Source organism: Delphinapterus leucas, chromosome 14, assembly GCF_059928025.1.
Source record: "Delphinapterus leucas isolate spDelLeu-1000000601 "Yukka" chromosome 14, BTC_Dleu_Yukka2, whole genome shotgun sequence".
NCBI classification, from domain to species: Eukaryota; Metazoa; Chordata; class Mammalia; order Artiodactyla; family Monodontidae; genus Delphinapterus; species Delphinapterus leucas.
Genome location: NC_143142.1, coordinates 34949071 through 34969850, shown reverse-complemented (window position 1 = coordinate 34969850; position 20780 = coordinate 34949071). Strand labels below are relative to the sequence as shown.

The 20780-nt window shown below is 43.4% G+C and overlaps 1 protein-coding gene across 6 annotated transcripts in view; it reads right to left on the bottom strand.

Moving 5' to 3' along the window:
- Nucleotides 1-20780, bottom strand: part of LPIN2 (lipin 2) — an 84997-nt gene that overhangs the window by 54739 nt on the left and 9478 nt on the right. For 3 of the 6 annotated variants that reach the window (XM_022551259.3, XM_089894956.1, XM_022551262.3), the window contains exon 1: nucleotides 4468-6909. The exons of 2 other annotated variants lie outside the window; for them this stretch is intronic. In XM_022551259.3, coding sequence (XP_022406967.1) covers nucleotides 4468-4554 — 87 coding nt within the window. In that variant the 5' untranslated portion in view covers nucleotides 4555-6909. Of the gene's footprint in view, nucleotides 1-4467; nucleotides 6911-20780 lie in introns of those variants that run through there. One more of the 6 variants, XR_002641645.3, reaches the window with a different exon arrangement.

Sequence of the window (20780 nt, the reverse complement as noted above, 5' to 3'; positions counted from 1 at the left end):
CTGACAAAGGTCTTTTCCACACAGATCCGGGCTGAGGCCGAGATGCTACACCAAGGGCACACACAGTTCTGACATGATTTCGTCGCAGAGTTGAAACGATATCCAACAAAATAAGATCAGCATATTGTTATTTCCACCCATTGAAAAATACCCTTCCTAAATGTCTTAAATTAAGCAAAGATGATTCTAGGTTATGCAATAGGCTTCAAAGAAGAAACAAATACAAAAGATATATATATATATATATATATATATTTTTTGCGGTACGCGGGCCTCTCACTGTTGTGGCCTCTCCTGTTGCGGAGCACAGGCTCAGGACGCACAGGCCCAGCGGCCATGGCCCACGGGCCCAGCCGCCCCACGGCACGTGGGATCCTCCCGGACCCGGGCACGAACCCGCGTCCCCTGCATCAGCAGGCGGACTCCCAACCACTGCGCCACCAGGGAAGCCCTATATATGTATTTTTTTTAGAACAAGCAGCAAAACAGCAAAAGTATCAAATAAACATTTTCCCTACTTTCTAAGAGACAATGTACAGTACCTATGCAAGAATGATTTTAGAAATGGTGTCTAATCTCTTCTTCAGAAGAACTGGGTTGGTTTTGAATATTTAATACCTAAGATATGAATATAAAACACAAATTATATATAACGATAAGAGTTTTGCTGAGAGAGGTGAAGAGTTTTTTTTATATATAAATTTATTTGTTTTATTTTATTTTTGGCTGCATTGGGTCTTCACTGCTGCGCGCAGGCTTCCTCTAGTTGCAGCAAGCAGGGGCTACTCTTCGTTGCGGTGTGCGGGCTTCTCACTGCGGTGGCTTCTCTTGTTGCGGAGCACGGGCTCTAGGCGCACAGGTTCAGTAGTTGTGGTTTGCGGGCTCCAGAGCGCAGGTTCAGTAGTTGTGGCACATGGGCTTAGTTGCTCCCTGGCATGTGGGATCTTCCAGGGCGAGGGCTCGAACCCGTCCCCCCTGCATTGGCAGGCAGATTCTTAACCACTGCGCCACCAGAGAAGTCCCAAGGTTAACGATTTTATTCTGATCCTTTCAGGGAGTTGTGTCCAATCCCTCTAGACTGCACCGACACCTGGTCGAGACAGCTAGAGACACGGGATGGAATTCCAATCCTACGCACAAAGTGGCCCTGGACCAGACCTGCAGCCCTGGGCTCACCCAGGTCTATGGGGCCAACGGCCGGGCTCCCAGGACCGAGCATCCAGGCAAACTAAATAAGGTGCTCGTCACACGGCCATCTGGTGGAAATCTGTCTAGCTGTGCTACTCACAAACTCAGAGCAGCAAATAATTCAGACATATTAGTAACAGCAAACAAAAAGATCTGTGAGGGCTTCCCTGGTGGCGCAGTGGTTAAGAATCGGCCTGCCAATGCAGGGGACACGGGTTCGAGCCCTTATCCAGGAAGATCCCACACGCCGTGGAGCAACTAAGCCCGTGGTACCACAACTACTGAGCCTGCAAGCCACAACTACTGAGCCTACGTGCCACAACTACTGAAGCCCTCATGCCTAGAGCCCATGCTCCGCAACAAGAGAAGCCACCACAATGAGAAGCCCGCTCAAGGAAGAGTAGCCCCCGCTTGCCGCAGCTAGAGAAACCCTGCACACAGCAACGAAGACCCAACGCAGCCAAAAAGAAGTAAATTTATTAAAAAAAAAAAAAAAAGATCTGTGAGCACCTAGTGGATTCAGTGTGGCACGATAAATATTTGCTGAACGAAGAGAATTTTGTTTTAAGCTGGTGGTTCAGTCACGCACCACACAGCAGTGCTGAGCAGTGTGTGCTTTAACAGTGGGCCACCACTAAGTCTCTCCTGAAAACAGATGGAGCATAAATGCAAAAATGGATAATAAATAACTTTCAAACAGCCTGTACATACTTCTGGCCACAGCCTCTAAGCTACCCTCCCCCAAATTCCTGAGCTCATCTGAGATCTCAGTATTAACAGGCAATCAATCAAGTTGTAAAAACAAAGATTCTTGGAGAATGTGCTCCCCCAAACTGCCTGACTGGTAACATCACCACATTTCTGTGAGGAAATGAAATTCTGTGCAACTAAATATTTAATTAGTGTTGTGACCACTGTCCACCTAGAGGAAAGCATTTGCTTTTAGACCCATTCACCAGTGTGGTTCCAGGATTCTGTGAGGCAGGGGGTGATATCAGATGCACCAAGCTGGGGGCGGCCACTTCTGCACCCAACTCAGCATAAGGCACTTGCCCCGCCTACAGGGTGACTTGCTGTCTTCCACCTCTGTTTATGTTACTGCATCGCGCAGTAAATAATATAAACATACAAAGTTCTCTCTGAAAAAGGGGAGCTTTTTAGACTCGAGCAGGCCCTTTGATAAAGAGCACAGAGGAGTGAGGACGGCCTGAACAGGTCCTCCTAACCCCCCTGCAGGGGTTCTCACCTCTAGTAAGAACGGCCAGATGCCCTCCAGGGCCCATTCCAGCTCTAACCCACAGAAAGACTCGATTCTAGGAGCATTTCTTAGGATTACAACTTTGGCTAAGAACTCCTGTAATACATTCTGCCCTAATTTAAAAAACGCAAAGTAATTTAAAATAAGTGGGGGAAAATAAGGCCAGCAGATTATTTTGTAACTTCAAGGTTATTTGAATATGAAATAACTTGGCCTCTTCCTTGCCAAATAAAGGAATTATATTCTTTTGCTTAAAAATTATAGAAATACGATTTTTTTAAAAAAAATCCCCATTTCTAACAAAGCCCAGAAGTTTCCTCATGGTTTTTTAAATTATGAGATTTTTACATTTACATTCCAAACACATAAAATCATCTCCTTTATGATGGAGACTTTCACGTTCCAACAGGAGGTGTGCGCAAACAGCATACGACCAGCAAGGAGCGTCGGGGTCACTGAAGGCCTGGACCCTGAGATTCCCCCTCAACGCCCACACCCAGGTTACAAAGTCCCCTACACAATCAGCACAGCTCATTAAGCCGATAGCAAATCCCGTGTCCTGAACACCAGCCATTCAGAAAAACCAAGTTTCTCTTGGAGCTGGGAGGTGACTCATGCAACTTCAGTGTTCTAATGTTAACATGAAAAGAAATGTCATAAAATGCAGCCCAAACACCCGCTGCCCTCGCTCTAGAAGACACCAGCAGCAGGAAGCAAACCTCTTCCTGTGATGAGCGGCTTGCGTGTGCTGGTGCTACTCACTAAATGAATTTTTAAACTATTTCACAGCCAGCTGTGTTCACCATTCTCCCTTCTGACCTTTACAACAAATGCGCAGGAATCCGTATATACATATACTCTGTACTATTAAAATGCAATTTCAAAAGTAAATGACCTCTCTCCGTAGCCCCTGACTTCCATTCCTAGTCAAACGATGTCTAGTTCCACCAGTTCCCGAGATCCCCAGCGAGTACATTTTTGCCAACAGGTCCAAAGGCAAGAAGCACACAGATGTGTAACATTTTTAAAGGTGACAAAAATTTGCACAACTTTAAAACTAAAATCAACCTGATTATGAGCCACAGATTTTAGAAATTGTATAATTTTTGTCTTGTTTATTTTACACTTGTTTTCATAAAAATGTACACGCCTCATTTTCTAAAAACTACCTTCACCTCACTGTATTTACTTCAAATCATTTTTACAGAAAAGGCTTCCATGGGTAAAGTTAAATTATATTGTCCTTAATTCACCTGATTGTTTCCTTAATGCAGACTTCTAAAACTTACACTTTCATGTGACCTGTTTTATTTTATGTCTCATAAGAGAGGAAACTCTAGATAAAAAACTCAGACAATCTGCATTTTTCCCCACATATTTCAAGATTAGAAATTCTGTTTGCCACCACAGGAGAAAAAAGACTGCTGTCACTCTTCCCCATCACATATCAGAATAAGATGCCAGTTTCAAAATATTAGTTTAGTTTTCACAAATATTTGGCTAGGACAACAAAAATCATAAAACAAACCAACAAACTCATAGAGAGATCAGATTTAGGGCCACCAGAGGCAGGCTGGGGGATGGGGAACTGGGTGAAGGCAGTCAAAGAATCTGAAAGACAGGGAAAAAAAAACCATAAACCTTTTCAATGGTTTTTATTCCTCAACTACTACACTTAGATGCAAAGAGAATGTGAAACGAGATACATTTCCTGGGAAACCTAGTTTCAAAAACATTCTCAGTTTAAAGCAGCAACTTCATTTTTTTCTAGGCAGAAAGTTATTATTTGTTAAATAATAAATAGAAAAGGGTAGAGAGACGGTGTAGAGTGAAGGAGGGAGATCAGGTAGCCAAAGATTTCTGTTGAATACAACATTTAAAAGTTAATAAAATCCATTCTGATGCTACATTTTCCAAGGAAAAGGCATCAGCCGATCTCCCCGGCGGTCTTCCCGCCCCCTCCTCACAGCATATCCCAGGTGGAGAAAGCGGGGAGGCGGACGCTGGTGGATGTAACTCACCAAGATGCCAGCAGGGGCCCTTCCACCGTAAACACCTTCAGCAACCTTCTCCTCCTCATCTTCACTATCATCTTCCAAGGAAAACATCTTAAAACTGAACTAGTTCATCAGAATGTCTTTTTTTCAGAGATGAAGGCACACTTCTAAGTTATCAAAACAGAAAAGCTGTTCTGCTGGGCAAACTGTCTGCAGACACAGTAATATGGTTAAAACTGAAAGGAAATGGCTCTTCAAAAAAAAAAAAAGCAATGTATGCATGACTTTACCAGTAAGATTTGCTGAAAGCCTCAACCCTGTCCCTCTGAAGCAGATAAGCAGGGGCATGGGATGAGCTGTGCTGCGTGTTTACACTGATAGGTACCAAGTCCTGCCCAAGCACAGGAGCCTCACTGTGCTTCCATCACACGGGACACGAACTGAGTTAATGATTCCCTAAATCAATTACATCCTCATTTTTTAGATATCAAAACAACTACACATAAGAAGAAGTAATCTTCAATAAATTAATCATGTAAGGGAACACAGTTTACATATACTTTCTAAGCATCAGTGAGCTTCCCAAAGACAGCCAGGTGACATATGCTTTATAGAACTCAAATCACTGAAATGTTTTGCTTTGTCACATTGCCATGACCCAATATATTTTCACAATTCTGAATGGGAGCTAACCTGCTCAGCACTGTAAATAATGAACAAATTATAATAACAATTTGTTACTGTATGCTAACACAGCATTAGTTATATTAACGTTGTAACAGTAACATTACATAATATAATAACAAACAATTTAACTTCAAGAGTATGACAATACAACACTAAAATTCAAACATCCTGGTATTTCCTTTCCAGCTGTTAGTAAGTCAACATACAGAAACTTCAAGTGAATTTTTCTAAAAACCTAAAACACACTAACACAGAGACAAAACGTCAATTTTTAAATTAAAATACACTATTTTTTGCAAGCCAGTGTTTAGGACTGTGCTGTTAAAAATAGCCATTATCCACATGACTACGTTTGCAATGTGGCTAGTGCCAAATGATATGCGCTGTGAGTATAAAACACACAGAATGAAAACAGAATGTGAAATAATTTCATAATTTTATATATATATATATAAGGTTACTTGTTGAAAATACTTTGGATATACTGAGTTAAATAAGATATATTCTTAAAATTAATTTTACCTGTTTTATTTTTTAATGTTACTAGAAATTTTTAAATGACAATGTGCCTCCCATTATATTTCTACTAGAGCACGACTTTACAGTCCTGAGACAATCTTGAGAACAAGGGCGGAAAGGAACATTCAGCCAGAGTTCCATTAATGGAGAGCTGAGGGTGACAGGAGTTTTCATCATTCCACAGAAGTAGTTAAATTCATCAATATACTAACTGATCCTCAGATATTTAATAATGTTCACATTATTAAACTTTTTCTCTATGTCTAAACATCGCAGAAGACAAAACTTCCAAATATTTGACCAAGTGGCTGTTGGTAATGTTTACTACAGCAATATACCACCAAGATACACATAATAAAAATGTTAAATGGCAAAATTTAAAACAAATTTCACCAAAATTAGAAATGGGAAAATGTATCCTGCATTCAAGGCATTATACTGCCTTCTACCCACACATTAACGTGAAGGGCCCACGGGCACTTGTAATCCAAGTCAATACCCGTCATGTACACAAATTCCCCCTTTCACGAGGGAAGTGATTTTTTTGGTCTATTACACAGTGTATAAAATTTTAAACCTCTTCCTTCCTCCATGTCCCCCTGCAGTCCCAGATCCTCAGCATCAGATGGTAATAAAAACCCACACTGGGGTGCTGCCCGTGGGAAAGAACGGAGAAGTGGGAAGTCAGGGAGAAGGCGAAGTGAGGAGAGAAGGAGAAAGGGGGTTCCGGAGAAGCTACAAGGAAGATGGGGAAGAGGGAAAAGCAGAGGAAATAGAAGTTGGAAGAGACAAGAAAATATGCCAGTGGAACGACAGGAGAGGGGAAACTAAGTAGGAGGGTGGGTGGAGAGCGAAGACACAGGGAAAAGAAAAATGTGAAAAATCTGATCCATTTTAAATGTGAGGAAACTGAGGCCCAGAGAGGTCAGGCAATTATCCCAAGGCCACCCACTCAGTGGGCACATGCTGCCAGGTTGAGGCCCCCAGCGGAAGTGCTGGGGGAAGGGGTCCGACAGAGGGAGCGAGGCCTGAGCCAGGAGGGCAGAGGCTGTCCGGCAACTTTGACCTCACCGCCTCTTACACAACGTGCAGGCTCCAGGCCAGCCACCTGGGCTTCCGGCGAGCCTGGGTGCTGTCTCAGCATGTGGTTTGGATCCATGACTCTCAGATGCTCTGACGGCAAAAAGCATGGACCGCAGACCCAGACAGAGGGTGAGCTCACCCTCCCAACACCAATTCCCCACAAGGGCGCGCACCTCCTGCTGCGTCTGGGCACCGCCTGCCCCCAGGCTGGGACCTGCCGCTTCCCTAACTTGGTGGTGGCGCTTTTCAGACTTGGCCAATAAAATTTAAAAATCACAACCAACAATTCTTCATCATCCCTATGATTTTTTTTCAAAGAAAAATGCTACTGTATTGTCAAGACTTTTTATCTACAGGCTAAGATAAGAATAAATGGTTGTGCGTCAAGAAAAACTACTTTTTATTTTTGCACAGCATCTTCAATAATCTTAAAAAAATAAACAAAAAGGCAGGTGGAAGTTGGAAGCCGTTTTTTTCCAAGACTTCAATCTTTCAAGAAAAAGATTCTTTGAAAGCTAGCTCAGGGACACAAAACTTAAATGCTGGCCAGGAGAGTCAGAATCTTGTCCCGATCCCACAGCTGATGACGCTTGTAAAACATATGCCTTCTTTATTTTCTTCCACCACTAATCCCATAAATGTATGAGACTAGGTGTAAAGGGCTTCTTAAAAAAATGTAAGAATTTATAATTTCCTAACATGAAATTTTTTAATTGAAATTGGGCTAACTGGTTAAACAGAAATACCTTTATGCCACAAGTTGTACTCTGTTTTTACGGCAAAACATGAAAATATTGATACATAATCTACTCCCCCCCAGTGGTCATAATGTGGAATAGCAACATATTTCTACTGAACTACCAATGAAGAGGTGAGAAAGCTAAGAAGTTTTCATGAGTAAAAAATTATGATGAAAATATTTTTTAAAGCCTCAGTTACAAAGAGTTCATAATCTCCACCATAATTATTCTACAGTGAAGGAATTAACTCAGGTGCATTGCTGCATTTTCAAGGCCACTCATGGCAGAGACCCACACAGAAAAGGACCAGAGCCTACATTAATGCATATAAAATTTTTCTTTCCATATCTGGAATTACTTGTAATTAATGTTTGCCCATGAAAACAACCCAAAAGGGACAGATATGCTTTCTTCAAAACCAAGAGAAATTCTTCTTGATACCACTCCGAGGTTTTCCAACCTTCTGTAGTTTAGCCACTTATTGGAGAATGGCTATTTCATCTACTCAAGTTCCAGTATTTCATTATGTCCTCATACAACCCCCAAAACTCTAAACAGCATAGTTAGTGACAATTTCATTTGAGCTGTGAATGAATGAATGATCAAACACAAACAGGTCATTCTAGGAACAGAGGAGAAAAAAACAGGAAGAGTCTCCCGAGGTCAGAAGGCCCGGCTTAAAGTGACTCTCCCAACAATAATCTTCTTGAAGACTGACATTTTACCTTTAAAATTCAACACGTTTTGCATTCTACTTTGAAACATCCATTTTTTTAAATATGAAGGGGAAAAAAAGGCTAACTGGTCAAAGTTTTCTTCTACCAAGTTCCAGGGTTAATGTACCATGTTTACTGTACAAATGGCCTAAAATATCCTCAGTCCCATCGCAATTTAAGGAGTCTGGGACTAAACATCTCTGAGCTCTATTTCTCTGACTAATGTTTTAAGTCAAACTTTCACCCCATATTTTGAGACCAAAGAGACAATAGTGGGTTGTCCGCAGCAGTCAAGTGTGGGATCCTTAAGAGCAAAGCTTAAACGGCCCAATTAAGGATCAGAAGAACCACGTCTTGACTTGTGTCCCACATTCTGGACAACACTTCCAATAAAATAAAGCCAAGTGGGAAACCCTCTGCCCTGCTCAGAACCCCCAGGGCAGCAGCCTCACTGGGGGTGTGTGTGTCTGTGTCATGTTAATCACAACTGTTTCCGTTTAAATGTTTGTCTATTTCTTCTCTCACTTCACCCTCTGAATAGCAGTTTGCAATGGTCCTGTACCCAGGGTAACACTCAGGGGCAACACCCTAAGAAAATAAGCAATTTTCTGTATGAGGGCTGTGTCACCCCATTTTGCTCACACTCTAGAAATCCTGTTGAAACATAAGTCATTTTATTATCAAATTCAAAAAACAGTATATAATTTAAAAAGTGTGGTCCTTTAATCTTTAACAACAAATTCTCTGCTATAAACTCACACCTAGAAGAAGCACACAGTGCATCGCAACAGGAGTGACACCAAGTACAGGTAACGTCAGGAGACACAGGGCTGGGGTTCCCCACTCTGGGTCCACGGGAATGGCTCAGAGCTCACCAAAGGAAATTACAACAAACAAATGAAGTAATCAAGGACAGATGAGATTATTAACACAATCCTGAGAAGAACAGGAGAAAAATGTCACAAATTGTGAGATCAGCGTCCTATAGAGACCCGTGTCAGTCACACTCACATTCCTCGCCTCTTAAGAGGCATTTCCACTTCTGTAGCTGGTTCCACACAGCATTTTTCACTAAAGATTTTCTGGACCACTTGAAAAACTGGTGATGGTGGTTTTAATTATTTTGCTGCTGTGATTTCATCTCCAAAAAATTGCTTACAATTTTCTCTATTTTAAAAATATTGGTAATTAGCTGGTACTCTCCTTCCTGCCGTCTTCAATCTGGATAAACAAATTGCTACGGTAATGCCGAGTAATTACTCAGAAGCCAGGAACTCAGCAATAATCTCTTGGATACGCAGTTTCTTGGGGAGAATAAAAATTCTATCATATATAAAATTCAAACAAATAATAATAAGTATACTAGGATTTCAACAGACAAGTATACAAAGGACAAACTATCAGGAACATCAAGAACCTGTTCACATCTTACATGGAGAAGCCAGGATGTACACCAAGGCCTGCTTGACTCCAGAGCCTCTGCTTTTAACCGTGTTGTTGGTGTTTAATTCACAACTTGCTTGCTATCATGTTAGCAGGCTTAAACAAAATACCACCCAAGCAGTTGGGACTGTCATTTTAATAAAGAATCATCATGAGTGCGGCTAAGAGCCACCCCACAGGACAGATGGTCTGTAGCCTTAAATGGGCATCCAATGGAGCCTGGAAACCCTGCTTGGTTTCTGTGGTCAGCCTGCTCTCCCAGTTTCTCTTTCTTTTTCCAACTTCCATGTTTCTCAACCTGACTGCATTCCCATCACCCTTCCCTCCCCATCTCAAATTCTTGTACGCAGGTCACTGTGTTCTTTGGGTAATGAACAGCAAACGTGGCTAAACCACGCTGCTACGAGAATAACTTAAGGAATTTACTTTTACAATTGGAAGATTCTAGTGCTACATTTAAGTCTGTTACCAGATTTTACTTAACTAGTGAAATTTAAATTAAAACAAAAAATCAGAATTGTTAGATTACTGCCTTTCAGAGGCTGAATCTGCCTACTCCAATATAAAGTTCCCCTGGAATTCCCTGGCAGTCCAGCAGTTAAGACTCTGTGCTTCCACTGCAAGGGGTGCAGGTTCGATCCCTGGTTGGGGAACTAAGATCCCGCACGCGCCAAAGTGCAACAACAACAACAAAAGTTCCTCTAAGATGTATTTAAAAAAGTAAAACTTGTAGTACTGGTACCCAGATGTATACAGTTATATTACACACGTACAGAAGAATGCAATTCCAAGATGGCAGGAGTAGTTGCACCCTTCGTTGAAGGTAAAGCCTTAAGTCACCTTTGCTACAGAGAGGTTAAATGCTAGTAATATGTCTAACACTTAACCCTGCAATGTCTGGGCGCACACAGGATCCAAGAAAGCACAGAGGCATCTGAAAGCAGCAACGTTGGAAGAAAGGTTCCCCCTCTTCTAAGTATGCTGCACCACTGAAACAAAAAACGAGTGTGACATTTTATTACAATTTATTTTTCTTCCAGACTCAACATACTTCATAAGGCTCTCTGGGAAACAGGGCATATACTTTGTGTAAAAATCACTAGCCTTCGCAGCAAATTAATTTTACTCAAGTTTTTAATGCATACTTTAATCATAAAACTTCTGGATGTGAAAAGAAATAAGCAAACAAAGGTAATATAAGCTAAATGTTCATGAGAAACTGTACAGTAAACCAGTATTTACATTGAAATCATACAAGGAAACACAATATTGGCAACCCAGCATTATTTATCTAGTGTCTAACTCTGAGTCACACTCCAGAGTTAGTCCTTTGCACATATTCTCTCTGATCTATACAACTTCTGTGAAAGACAGATTTGCTTTATCCCTATATCTTGCAAATGAAAAAACAGAGGCTCAGAGGAATTATGTACTATATCCAAGGTTACCAACTAATAGTAACCAAGTTGGTTAAAACTTAGTTTTTTTAAAAATCTATTAATTCTGGCTGTGTTGGGTCTTTGTTGCTGTGCGCGGGCTTTCTCTAGTTGTGGTGAGCAGGGGCTACTCTGTTGTGGTGTGCGGGCTTCTCATTGTAGTGGCTTCTCTTGTTGTGGAGCATGGGCTCTAGGCACATGGGGTTCAGTAGTTGTGGCACGTGGGCTCAGTAGTTGAGGCTCACGGGTCCTAGAGTACAGGCTCAGTAGTTGCGGTGCACGGGCTTAGTTGCTCCGCAGCACATGGGATCATCCAGGACCAGGGCTTGAACCTGTGTCCCCTGCATTGGCAGGAGGATTCCCAACCACTGCGCCACCAGGAAAGCCCCACCAGCTAATTTTTTAAAGTGCCAAATCCAGGTTCAAACCCTAATCTACTTAGTTTCAAACCTCAAGATGTCTCCATAGTAACTTCTAGGACACAATACTTAATTTGGAACTCAAATTTGAGATGTGCTAGATATTTTAAAAATCTCAAATACAGGGACTTACCTGGTAGCGCAGTGGTTAAGAATCCGCCTGCCAATGCAGGGGACATGGGTTCGATCCCTGGTCCAGGAAGATCCCACATGCTGCGGAGCAACTAAGCCCACGAGCCACAACAACTGAGCCTGCGTGCCTCAACTACTGAAGCCCGTGCTCCTAGAGTCCGTGCTCCACAGCAAGAGAAGTCACCGCCATGAGAAGCCCGCACACCACAGCGAAGAGTAGCCCACGCTCACCGCAACTAGAGAAAGCCTGCGCACAGTAACAAAGACCCAACGCGGCCAAAAATAAATAAATAAATAAATATTTAAAAATCTCAAATACAATAAATCTAAAAGAATATCCAGAATAAATCTAAAAGAAATAAAGAAATGAAATAAGCCAAAGAGCTGAACATTTACATATTTATAATTACAAAACATTGCTAAATTTAAAAGGACTAAAATAAATAGAGAGATATCTTGTGTTCATGGATACAAAGACTTAATATTGTTGAGATGTCAATAGTACCCAAAGCAATCTACAGATTCAATGCAATCCCTATCAAAATCCCAACAGATTTTTTTTTTTTTTTGCAAATACAGAAAGTCAGTCCTCAAATTGATATGGAATTGCAAGGGGCCAAAACAACCTTGAAAAAGAACAAAGTTCCTGATTCCAAAACTTATTATAAAGCTACGGTAATCAAAACAATGTGGTACTGCCTTAAAGATAGACATATACACCAATGGAACAGATTCCAGAGTATAGAAATAAACCCAAATATATATGGCCAATTGTCTTCTGACAAGGGTGCCAAGTCCATTCAATGGGGAAAGAACAGTCTCTTCCACATATGGTTCAGAGACAACTCTGACTCCAGAGCCTTTCCAATTAACCATACTGTTGGTGTTTAATTCACACATACAAAAGGCACAATGTATAAGACACTGTATATAGAATAATTAACTCAAAATGGATCAAAGACCTAAATAAGAGGTAAAACCATGAAACTTAATGATTCTTAGATATAACACCAAAAACATGAGTAATGAAAGATAAACTGGATTGCATCAAAATTTTAAACTTTTTTTCCTTTCTTTTTGGCCACACCATGCGGCTTGCAGGATCTCAGTTCCCTGACCAGGGACTGAGCCCTGGCCACGGCAGTAAAAGCCCAGAATCCTAACCACTAAGCCACCAGGGAACTCCCTAAAACTTATTTCCTTCATCAAAGGACCTTATCAAGACAGTGAAAAAACAACCTATGGAATGGGAGAGAGGATCTGCAAATCATGTATCTAATAAGAGTTTCATGTCCAGAATACGTAAAGAACTTTTACAACTCAACAACAAAAGGCAACCCAATTAAAATACGGGCAAAAGGCGTAAGTATCTCTCTGAAGAAAATGGCCAATAAGTACATGAAAAGATTGCTCTACATCATTAATCATCAAAGAAATGCAGATCAAAACCACAATGAAATACCACTTCATAATCACTGATGGCTATTTTTTTTAAAAACCAAATTGAAAAGTGTTGAGGATGTAGAAAAACCTTTCCAGTGTGTGGAGGGTGCAGCACCCCTTACCTCCTCACTCAATGTCAGTGGCAGTTTCCCCAGCTGTGACAAGCAAAAATGCCTCCACTGTTTCTGAGTGTCCCCTGGGAGCAAAATTCTTCCAGCTGTGAACCACGGGTTTATCTAGATAGCGTGTGGCCCTGTATTTATACACTGGCTCTGGTTAGAGGTGGGCCAGGCAGGCACACACACAGCTTGGGCTCCGAATTTAGAGAGATTGAGTTTTAAATGATCGTTCCGCCACTTACCAGGTACCCTGACACGTAACCGTCCTAAGCTTCAGCCTGACCTGAGCCTCATACGACCCCTCCATAGAGCCAACCCCTCCCCAGGGTCACAGCAGTGGCCAGAGAGGACTGCTTCCACAGTTCAAGGAGGTGGGGTAAGCAGGGCCCTACGGGGCCTTCCCGGGACAGGCCCCTCCCCACGTCCTCGGCTTCAGCTCCTCTCTGAAGCACCTAGAGAATGGTATCTGATGCACATTTCCTGAGTTGTTTTTACAGACGCTAAAACTCCCACCAAATGGAAGAAATTAACTACTTGAAGACCATGAGGCCTACCGGCACCTAAGGACTGATAATGTGACACCACCCTGTTACCTTACCATCAACCAAGCTACCTCAACATCAGCCAATCAGAGAATTGTGTGCACGAGCTGGGACGCCCCTCCCTCATCTTGCCTTTAAAGATGCTTTGCTGAAAGCCATGGGGAGTTCGGGTGTTTGGAGCACAAGCTGCCCTGGACTCCCTGCTTGGCGCCCTGAAATAAACGCTGCACTTGCCTTCACCACGACCCAGTGTCAGCAGATTGGCTTTACTGCTGGCTTTATTGCGTGTGGGCGAGCGGACCCAAGTTTGGCTCAGTAGCAGTAGCACCTGGAAACTACTAGGTACTTCGCAGATATTAGATCGCTTCCTTCTTTCATTAGAAAACAATGTACAGACGGCCCCCAGCTTACAATGATTTGGCCTGTGAATTTTTACTTTATAATGGTGTGAAAGCAACATGCATTCAGTAGAAACCCTCCTTCACATTTTGAATTTTGATCCTTTCCTGGCTAGTGACAGGCCTGCCCTACGAACCCCTCTCGCGATGCTGAGCAGAGGCAGCCCCAGCTCCCGTCAGCCACACGATCCCGGGGGCAAATAACCGAGGCACTTACAGCCATTCTGCACCCAGACAACCACTCTGTTTTCCACTTTCAGTGCAGTATTCAATCAGCCACATGAGAGAGTCAACACTTCATTATAAAATAGGCTTTGTTAGATGATCCTGCCCAACTGTAGGCTACTGAAGTGTTCTGAGCACGTTTAAGGTAGGCTAGGCCAAGCTATGATGTTTGGTAGGTGAGGTGTATTAAATGCATTTCCGATTTAGCATCTTTCCAAATTAGGATGGGTTCATCAGGATGTAACCCCATCGTAAGCCGAGGAAGATCTGTATTGAGACCTATGCCCCGTAGGTGCCTAACGGGTGACTGTTAGGCTAGGATCCCTGCCATCAAGGAGCCCACTATTTAGCGAGGGACACAGGAGAGTAAACAAATGACTTATGACCTAATTCCCACTTCGATCAATAGCTCTTCTTATCTCTTTGTTTTAGCTTCCCAAACCATTTCCCCGTTGCCTAAGGCCCATCCAAATGAGGTCTACCCTTCAGCCTATTTGTGCAAATAGCATGAGTCTAATTCATATTCCAGTCCCAAAGAGCCACCCTTCTGACATGGGTGAGAAGAGCCCTAGAGGTATAGGGAAGGGTCTTCAGGTAAAAACTACTAGATCCAGCTACTCCCCCACCCTGTGTCCAAAGCAGACTGCCCTCCCCAAGAGACAAGGAAGGCATCTTCCCCAGGCTACCTAACTCTACTTAACGTGAATGCTGTCCTTTAATCACTGCGGAGGCTACACAATAAACCAATCCCATTTTTGTACCACCGTCCAGCATATTATTAGTACTCTTCTTTTTTTCTGAAAGAACTACCTTTAAATTAAATTTAGGTGCTACACAGGATAAAAACCAGGATCATTACTATGCAGTCACAACTCTTAAACAGTACAAAAGTATGATTCATTTCTCTGACGTGCCTGATCCACCAGACGTTGCTCTGAATGACTTCTGGCTATTTCCAAAAACCTAACCTACCTCGAAGGGTAAAGATCTTCCACTGTTGAGCATAAAAGGATATATTTCAAGACTGAAGCAATTTAAAAAGGAAGGAGTGTTCAAAATGTTTTTCATCATAACGGCGTCACTGAAATGCATATCTTGCCACTGAAGTGGGCAAAGTACAATTTGATTGCATACGTTTTTAGTCATATTCCTTCAGAGAGACTTTTTTTTATAGGAGTACAAACAGATTCCTTATTACCCATTTGTAATGGAGTGCAAAACTGAAGAACCTGAGGTAATTAGATCTTAGGGGTAAACTTCAGACTTATTAATAACATAAGCATCTGTAATTTAAACAGCAGTATTTTTCATCGTGAATAATGTCCATCAATTATCACCATCCACCACTCCCGCCTCAGCAGGTAGCGTGAGGTTGCAGGAAAGAAATGACTATTTGCTCACATCCCAGGACAGTATGTACATATGCATGTATCTATTCAGCAAGTATCACGCACACACACACCCCAGAACAACAGAACCACACCCCATTCCCCCCTCCCCACCATTTGGTTTTATAGAGACCTTGCCACCAGCACCATGTTCTCTACATTTGCCAGGAACCCCAAGGCGGATTGTAAACCTCTGCGTAAGAGGTGCCAGATTAAATGCTTCATGAATACACAACTTCGATTTTGGAGGCTTGTATTTCTCTAAACTTAACTCAAATTCAAGGGAGTATTAGTGAGGTCAAAGCTCAGCCCTCGCCTTCTAGACACCATCCGAGTGTGAAGCCCTTGTGCCAGAACAGCTCTCACTTGGTGTCAGTGAGCTGCAATGGAATCAGGGGTCATGGTGCCACAATTCTAGTTAAAAGGTGACTTCTGCCGTATAAACAATTAGACCAACCTCTCTCACTGCATCAATCACCTTTTAACGACTCCAGTAGCGGAGAGGAGGGTCTTCCCCCATTACTAGCAGCACACTAATTAAACAAACAAGAAAAAAACAAGCACCAACCCATCAGCTTACTTAACTGATGTCATAAAAGTGACCAGGAGAATTCCTCAGCTCCTGTAACACAGATTTCCAAACTGTGCAAGGGAGCATTGCACAGCCAAACTCTAGGCTCCCTTGCATTTAACTGTCAGGAATGCAGCCCCCAGTTTCTCAGAGGGAAGTCCTCTAGATCAGGAAGCACAAATTCACCGCTTTCTACTCTTCTTTCTGGGACTACCTGTCTCAGAGAGCACGTGGCGACCACGAGGCCGGGACGCAGGGATGTGAACTCCCTCCCTTGTGGCCACCCAGCTCCGGACATCCCAGACCGCGGCTGCAGAGGGGCCTGGGGACCAGGACGAGGCTGTGGACCTGGGCGAGTCTTCCAGCAATGACAATGAAAACACACACAGCTCCAACTTCATGCTGGACCGTGCACAGTGCCTCCCGGGACCCCGGTAGTTTTCAGACGTGTTAGGAGGGGGACATCCCTCTCGGGGCTCTGGGTGGACACTTGGGTGGATAAACGATGTGGGAGCAGCTGCGCCGCTGCTGCCAGCACCACCCAACACGCACATCACTGAGTGGTGCCCTAGTGTCACACAGCTCCACAAACAGACACCAGGTGAGGCTGCGCCTGCGGGGGCTCACGATCTGACCTGCACACGAGCTCCTGCAAGATGAGAGAGAAGGATTTCCAAGAGCAACAGCGAGTCAGTGAGGCAACATTTGAAATGTTGGAAAATAAAGCCCGTTTCACACATCGATCTGTTTAAAAGCAGCATCTACTTTGATGTGCTGTTCGCTGTTCGATTCTGAGCTGGGATCAAGCCATGAACTTGGCTGACAAGGTACCTCCCCTCCCAGCACTTACATTCTAATGCTAAGGGGAGAGAAAGGCAACAAATGAAAAACACAATTATAGACTGGGATAACTCTCATGAAGGAAGTCAAAGAGTGTATGGGAGGAAGGGCAGGAGTGGTGACTTCAGGTAACAGCCACATCTGAAAAGGAAATAGAGCACAGCTAACATGGGAGCCAGAGCACCAGGGCCCGGCCGATACTGCTCACCTAACTACGCCAGGACAGACTCCGGATTCACTTTCTCACAAGACACTGGTGCTGTTCTTTCTTTAGGCATTTTGCCAACCTGCAAATTACTTTAGAAACAAAGCCAGAGTAGAAAATGAGGTGACTCAGATACTACGTTATAAAACATTCAGGAAACCAGTGGAAATTTTAGCAGTCACACAGTCTGAACAAAAATCTCCAGGTGTAATCTAAAAACTGCTTCCTCAGAGTTGCTTTCTGACCTTGGTGAAGACGGATGGGACTAAAAGCATCTTTTAAAATGTTGTAATAACTAGACATTCTGTTGACACAAAGGATGTTACACACTTTATCTTCATTCCCTCTTGAAACTCACTGTTAGGAGCTGAACTGTGCCCCCAGAGTAAGCTGACGTTCTCACCCTCAATGCCTCAGCAGGCGACCTTATTCGGAAATAGGATCTTTACAGAGGTAACTGAGATAAAATGAGGTCATTAGGGCGGGCCCTAAACCAATGACTGGCTCCCTTATAAAAAGGGGATATCTGGACAAAGACAAACAGACACACACACGGGGAGAATGCCGCGAGAACATGAGACAGTGCTCCAGGTGCTGCCACCTACAAGGAATGCCCAATGTCGCCAGCTAACCGAGAGCGGCCCTCAAGGAACCGGCCCCACTGACACCTCGAACTGCCTCCAGAACTTTGAGACAACACATTTCTGTTATTTAATCCATCTGTTTGTGGCACTTTGTGACGGTGGCCCTAGCAAACGAATCCACTCACCAACACAACAGGAAAGAAATGTAACAGGAGTAACTGTTAAGTACGAGGAGAAAGTTTAGAGGAAATGGAAGACGTCATGGAAGAGGTCAAGTTTTTGAAAGATGAAAGACGGAGAAAAAAAGGAGGACTAGACAGGAAGTGCTCAAAAGCCCTCCTCGGTGGAGAGATGTCAAAAACCATGACAACTATAAGAAAATTTCTGAGTCAAAGCCACAATTTTCCAAATTGAACGTTCCCACAGGGCCCAGCACAGTGGAGAAGCAGCAGCCGCCCTGCCGGGCTCCACAGAAGGCCGTCACGATGGGAGGAGCCGTGGACAGTGTCCAGGGCCCCGCGGTATCCTGGAGGGAAAGGTTCAGAGACACCGCGCGGGGCTCGGGCAGAGGATGCGTGGCTGCAGGGAGCTCTGCGGAGGGTGAAGCCACACAGGCCGAGGGGCGCCCACTACCCTGGGTGTCCTCCCGGCCTCTGACCCACCGAGACCAGGGGACAGACAACGCTCACAAGCCACCAGGGCGGGGCTGCGGGTCTCCATCACACCCAGCCCAGCGCGGCCACCACCAGGGCTGGGGATCATGAGGAGAAAGAGCAGGCGAGAGCACCTGGAGAGGGGAGAGGACGAGAAGAGGGGCGGGGAGGGGGAGACACGGGCATTTAAAAGTTTGGGACTTCTCAACAGTAACAATTCAAAATTCTAAAGGAAAAGTATTTACGCTCTAGCATTCTACAGCCAGCCTCCCGATGAAGGACAAGGCTAGAACACATTTCCAGATGCGTAAACCTTATGAACTTGCCCTCCGGTGAAGCTTTCCTCCACGCCCAGCGGGACCAGGAGGCCGAGGGAGAAGAAGTGGGAAACGGACCCGACACAGGGACCCAAGGCAGGTGAGGGTCACGGAGACCAGGCGAGGGGTCTGGAGCTCTGTCGGAAATCGGAAATTGGGGGCCTGACACACAAGCCAACACGACAACTAACAAGCATGGAATCAAGTCCCACAAGAAACAGGTAAAAGAGTTGAAGGAGCTGCTTCTAAGAAGCAGTCAACAGCCCTGAGGAAGAGACTCTCGTGCGTTTCACCGCATACCTCAAAGTCCCATTTGAATTTTTAAACTATACATTAAAAAAAAAACTTAAAAATGTTTTAAGATGAAAAGAATTATTATGTGATGCAGCCTTATAAAATGAATCTTATTCACAGGAATGAAAACTACTAAAGAAAAGAAAAATAAACACCAAGCAAATACGAGCACTGTGGGGCTTTGTTTTGTTCTGCTTTTAATTAGGAAAAGCTCTTTTCCAACCCTCAGCATCAGCCCCTGTGGTCCATTTGAGACTTAGGCATCTCTCATTAACAAGACAAAACAAATGAACCAGGAAATTTAAATATAGCAAAGTTCGGACTTCCCTGGTGGCACAGTAGTAAACAACCTGCCTGCCAAGGCAGGGGACACGGGTTCAAGCCCTGGTCCGGGAAGATCCCACGTGTTGCGGAGCAACTAAGCCCATGCACCACAATTACTGAGCCTGCACTCTAGAGCCTGCGAGCCACAACTACTGAGCCCATGTGCCACAATTACTGAAGCCCGCGTGCCTAGAGCCTGTGCTCCACAAGAGAAGCCACCGCAATGAGAAGCCTGCGCACCGCAACCAAGAGGAGCCCCAGCTTGCCACAACTAGAGAAAGCCCGCATGCAGCAATGAAGGCCCAGCGCAGCCAAAAATAAATAAATAAATAATAAATTCATTAAATAAATAAATACAGCAAAGTTCCTATCAAGTTATCTAGTTGATTCACTTGGAGCAGGGAAATGTCCTAACACAAAAGCACTTTTCCATTCTATGGCAAGGATATCAGCAAAAGATTTAGCCAACATTTAAAAGGATGACATTCAGCAGATGGAAAAAAAAGATCAGCTATCCTAACAATACAGGTATATTAGTATTTTTCAACTAGTAGAGAATAAAATTTTATGTAGCTTTATAATCTAAGGAAATTTTTCTGAAAATGATTAGAGCTTGCAGAAAAATGTCAACTACTTAGAGACGTTATAAACTAGTCAGCAAGAGAATTTTTTTCTTTTAGTTAAGTTTTAGTTAAGTATTCACCTGCACTATATATACCAGATATATAAGACAGCTCTGTTTTCTAGATACTACAAAAATAAGGCTCTACCTGCAGGCCTGGACAACAAAACTTATACAGCCAGAGATAAAACGACAGCCAAAATCACAAGGCTTAAATCTGTAAACATGCATAGTGCCTAAGACACATACAAAACTGCTCAATTACGAAGATATATTTCCTATTTTGACACTATAAAGATAAACGTTCTGGGTCAAGGAAGAAATTTCAAGCACAGAAAGCAGTATTTTTGAGACATAAACATCTTTCAACTGAACATCATATTCTCATGCTAAAAATGTAAGCACTGAAGCTCTCTCCCAGATGCTTCCTTTGCTCCCTTTCAATCCCCGTGTACAGTACTCCTTTCTCAATCCCTCCCTGCACAGCTTGGAGCAGCAAAATGTCCTAACACAAAAGCCCTTTTCCATTCTATGGCAAGAGTAACAGCATACCCCTACAAGAATACAAGCTACTTCAGGGCAAGGCGGCTGTTCTACTCGCCTTTCTGCCCTTTGCCCTGAGCCTCTAGACACTGGT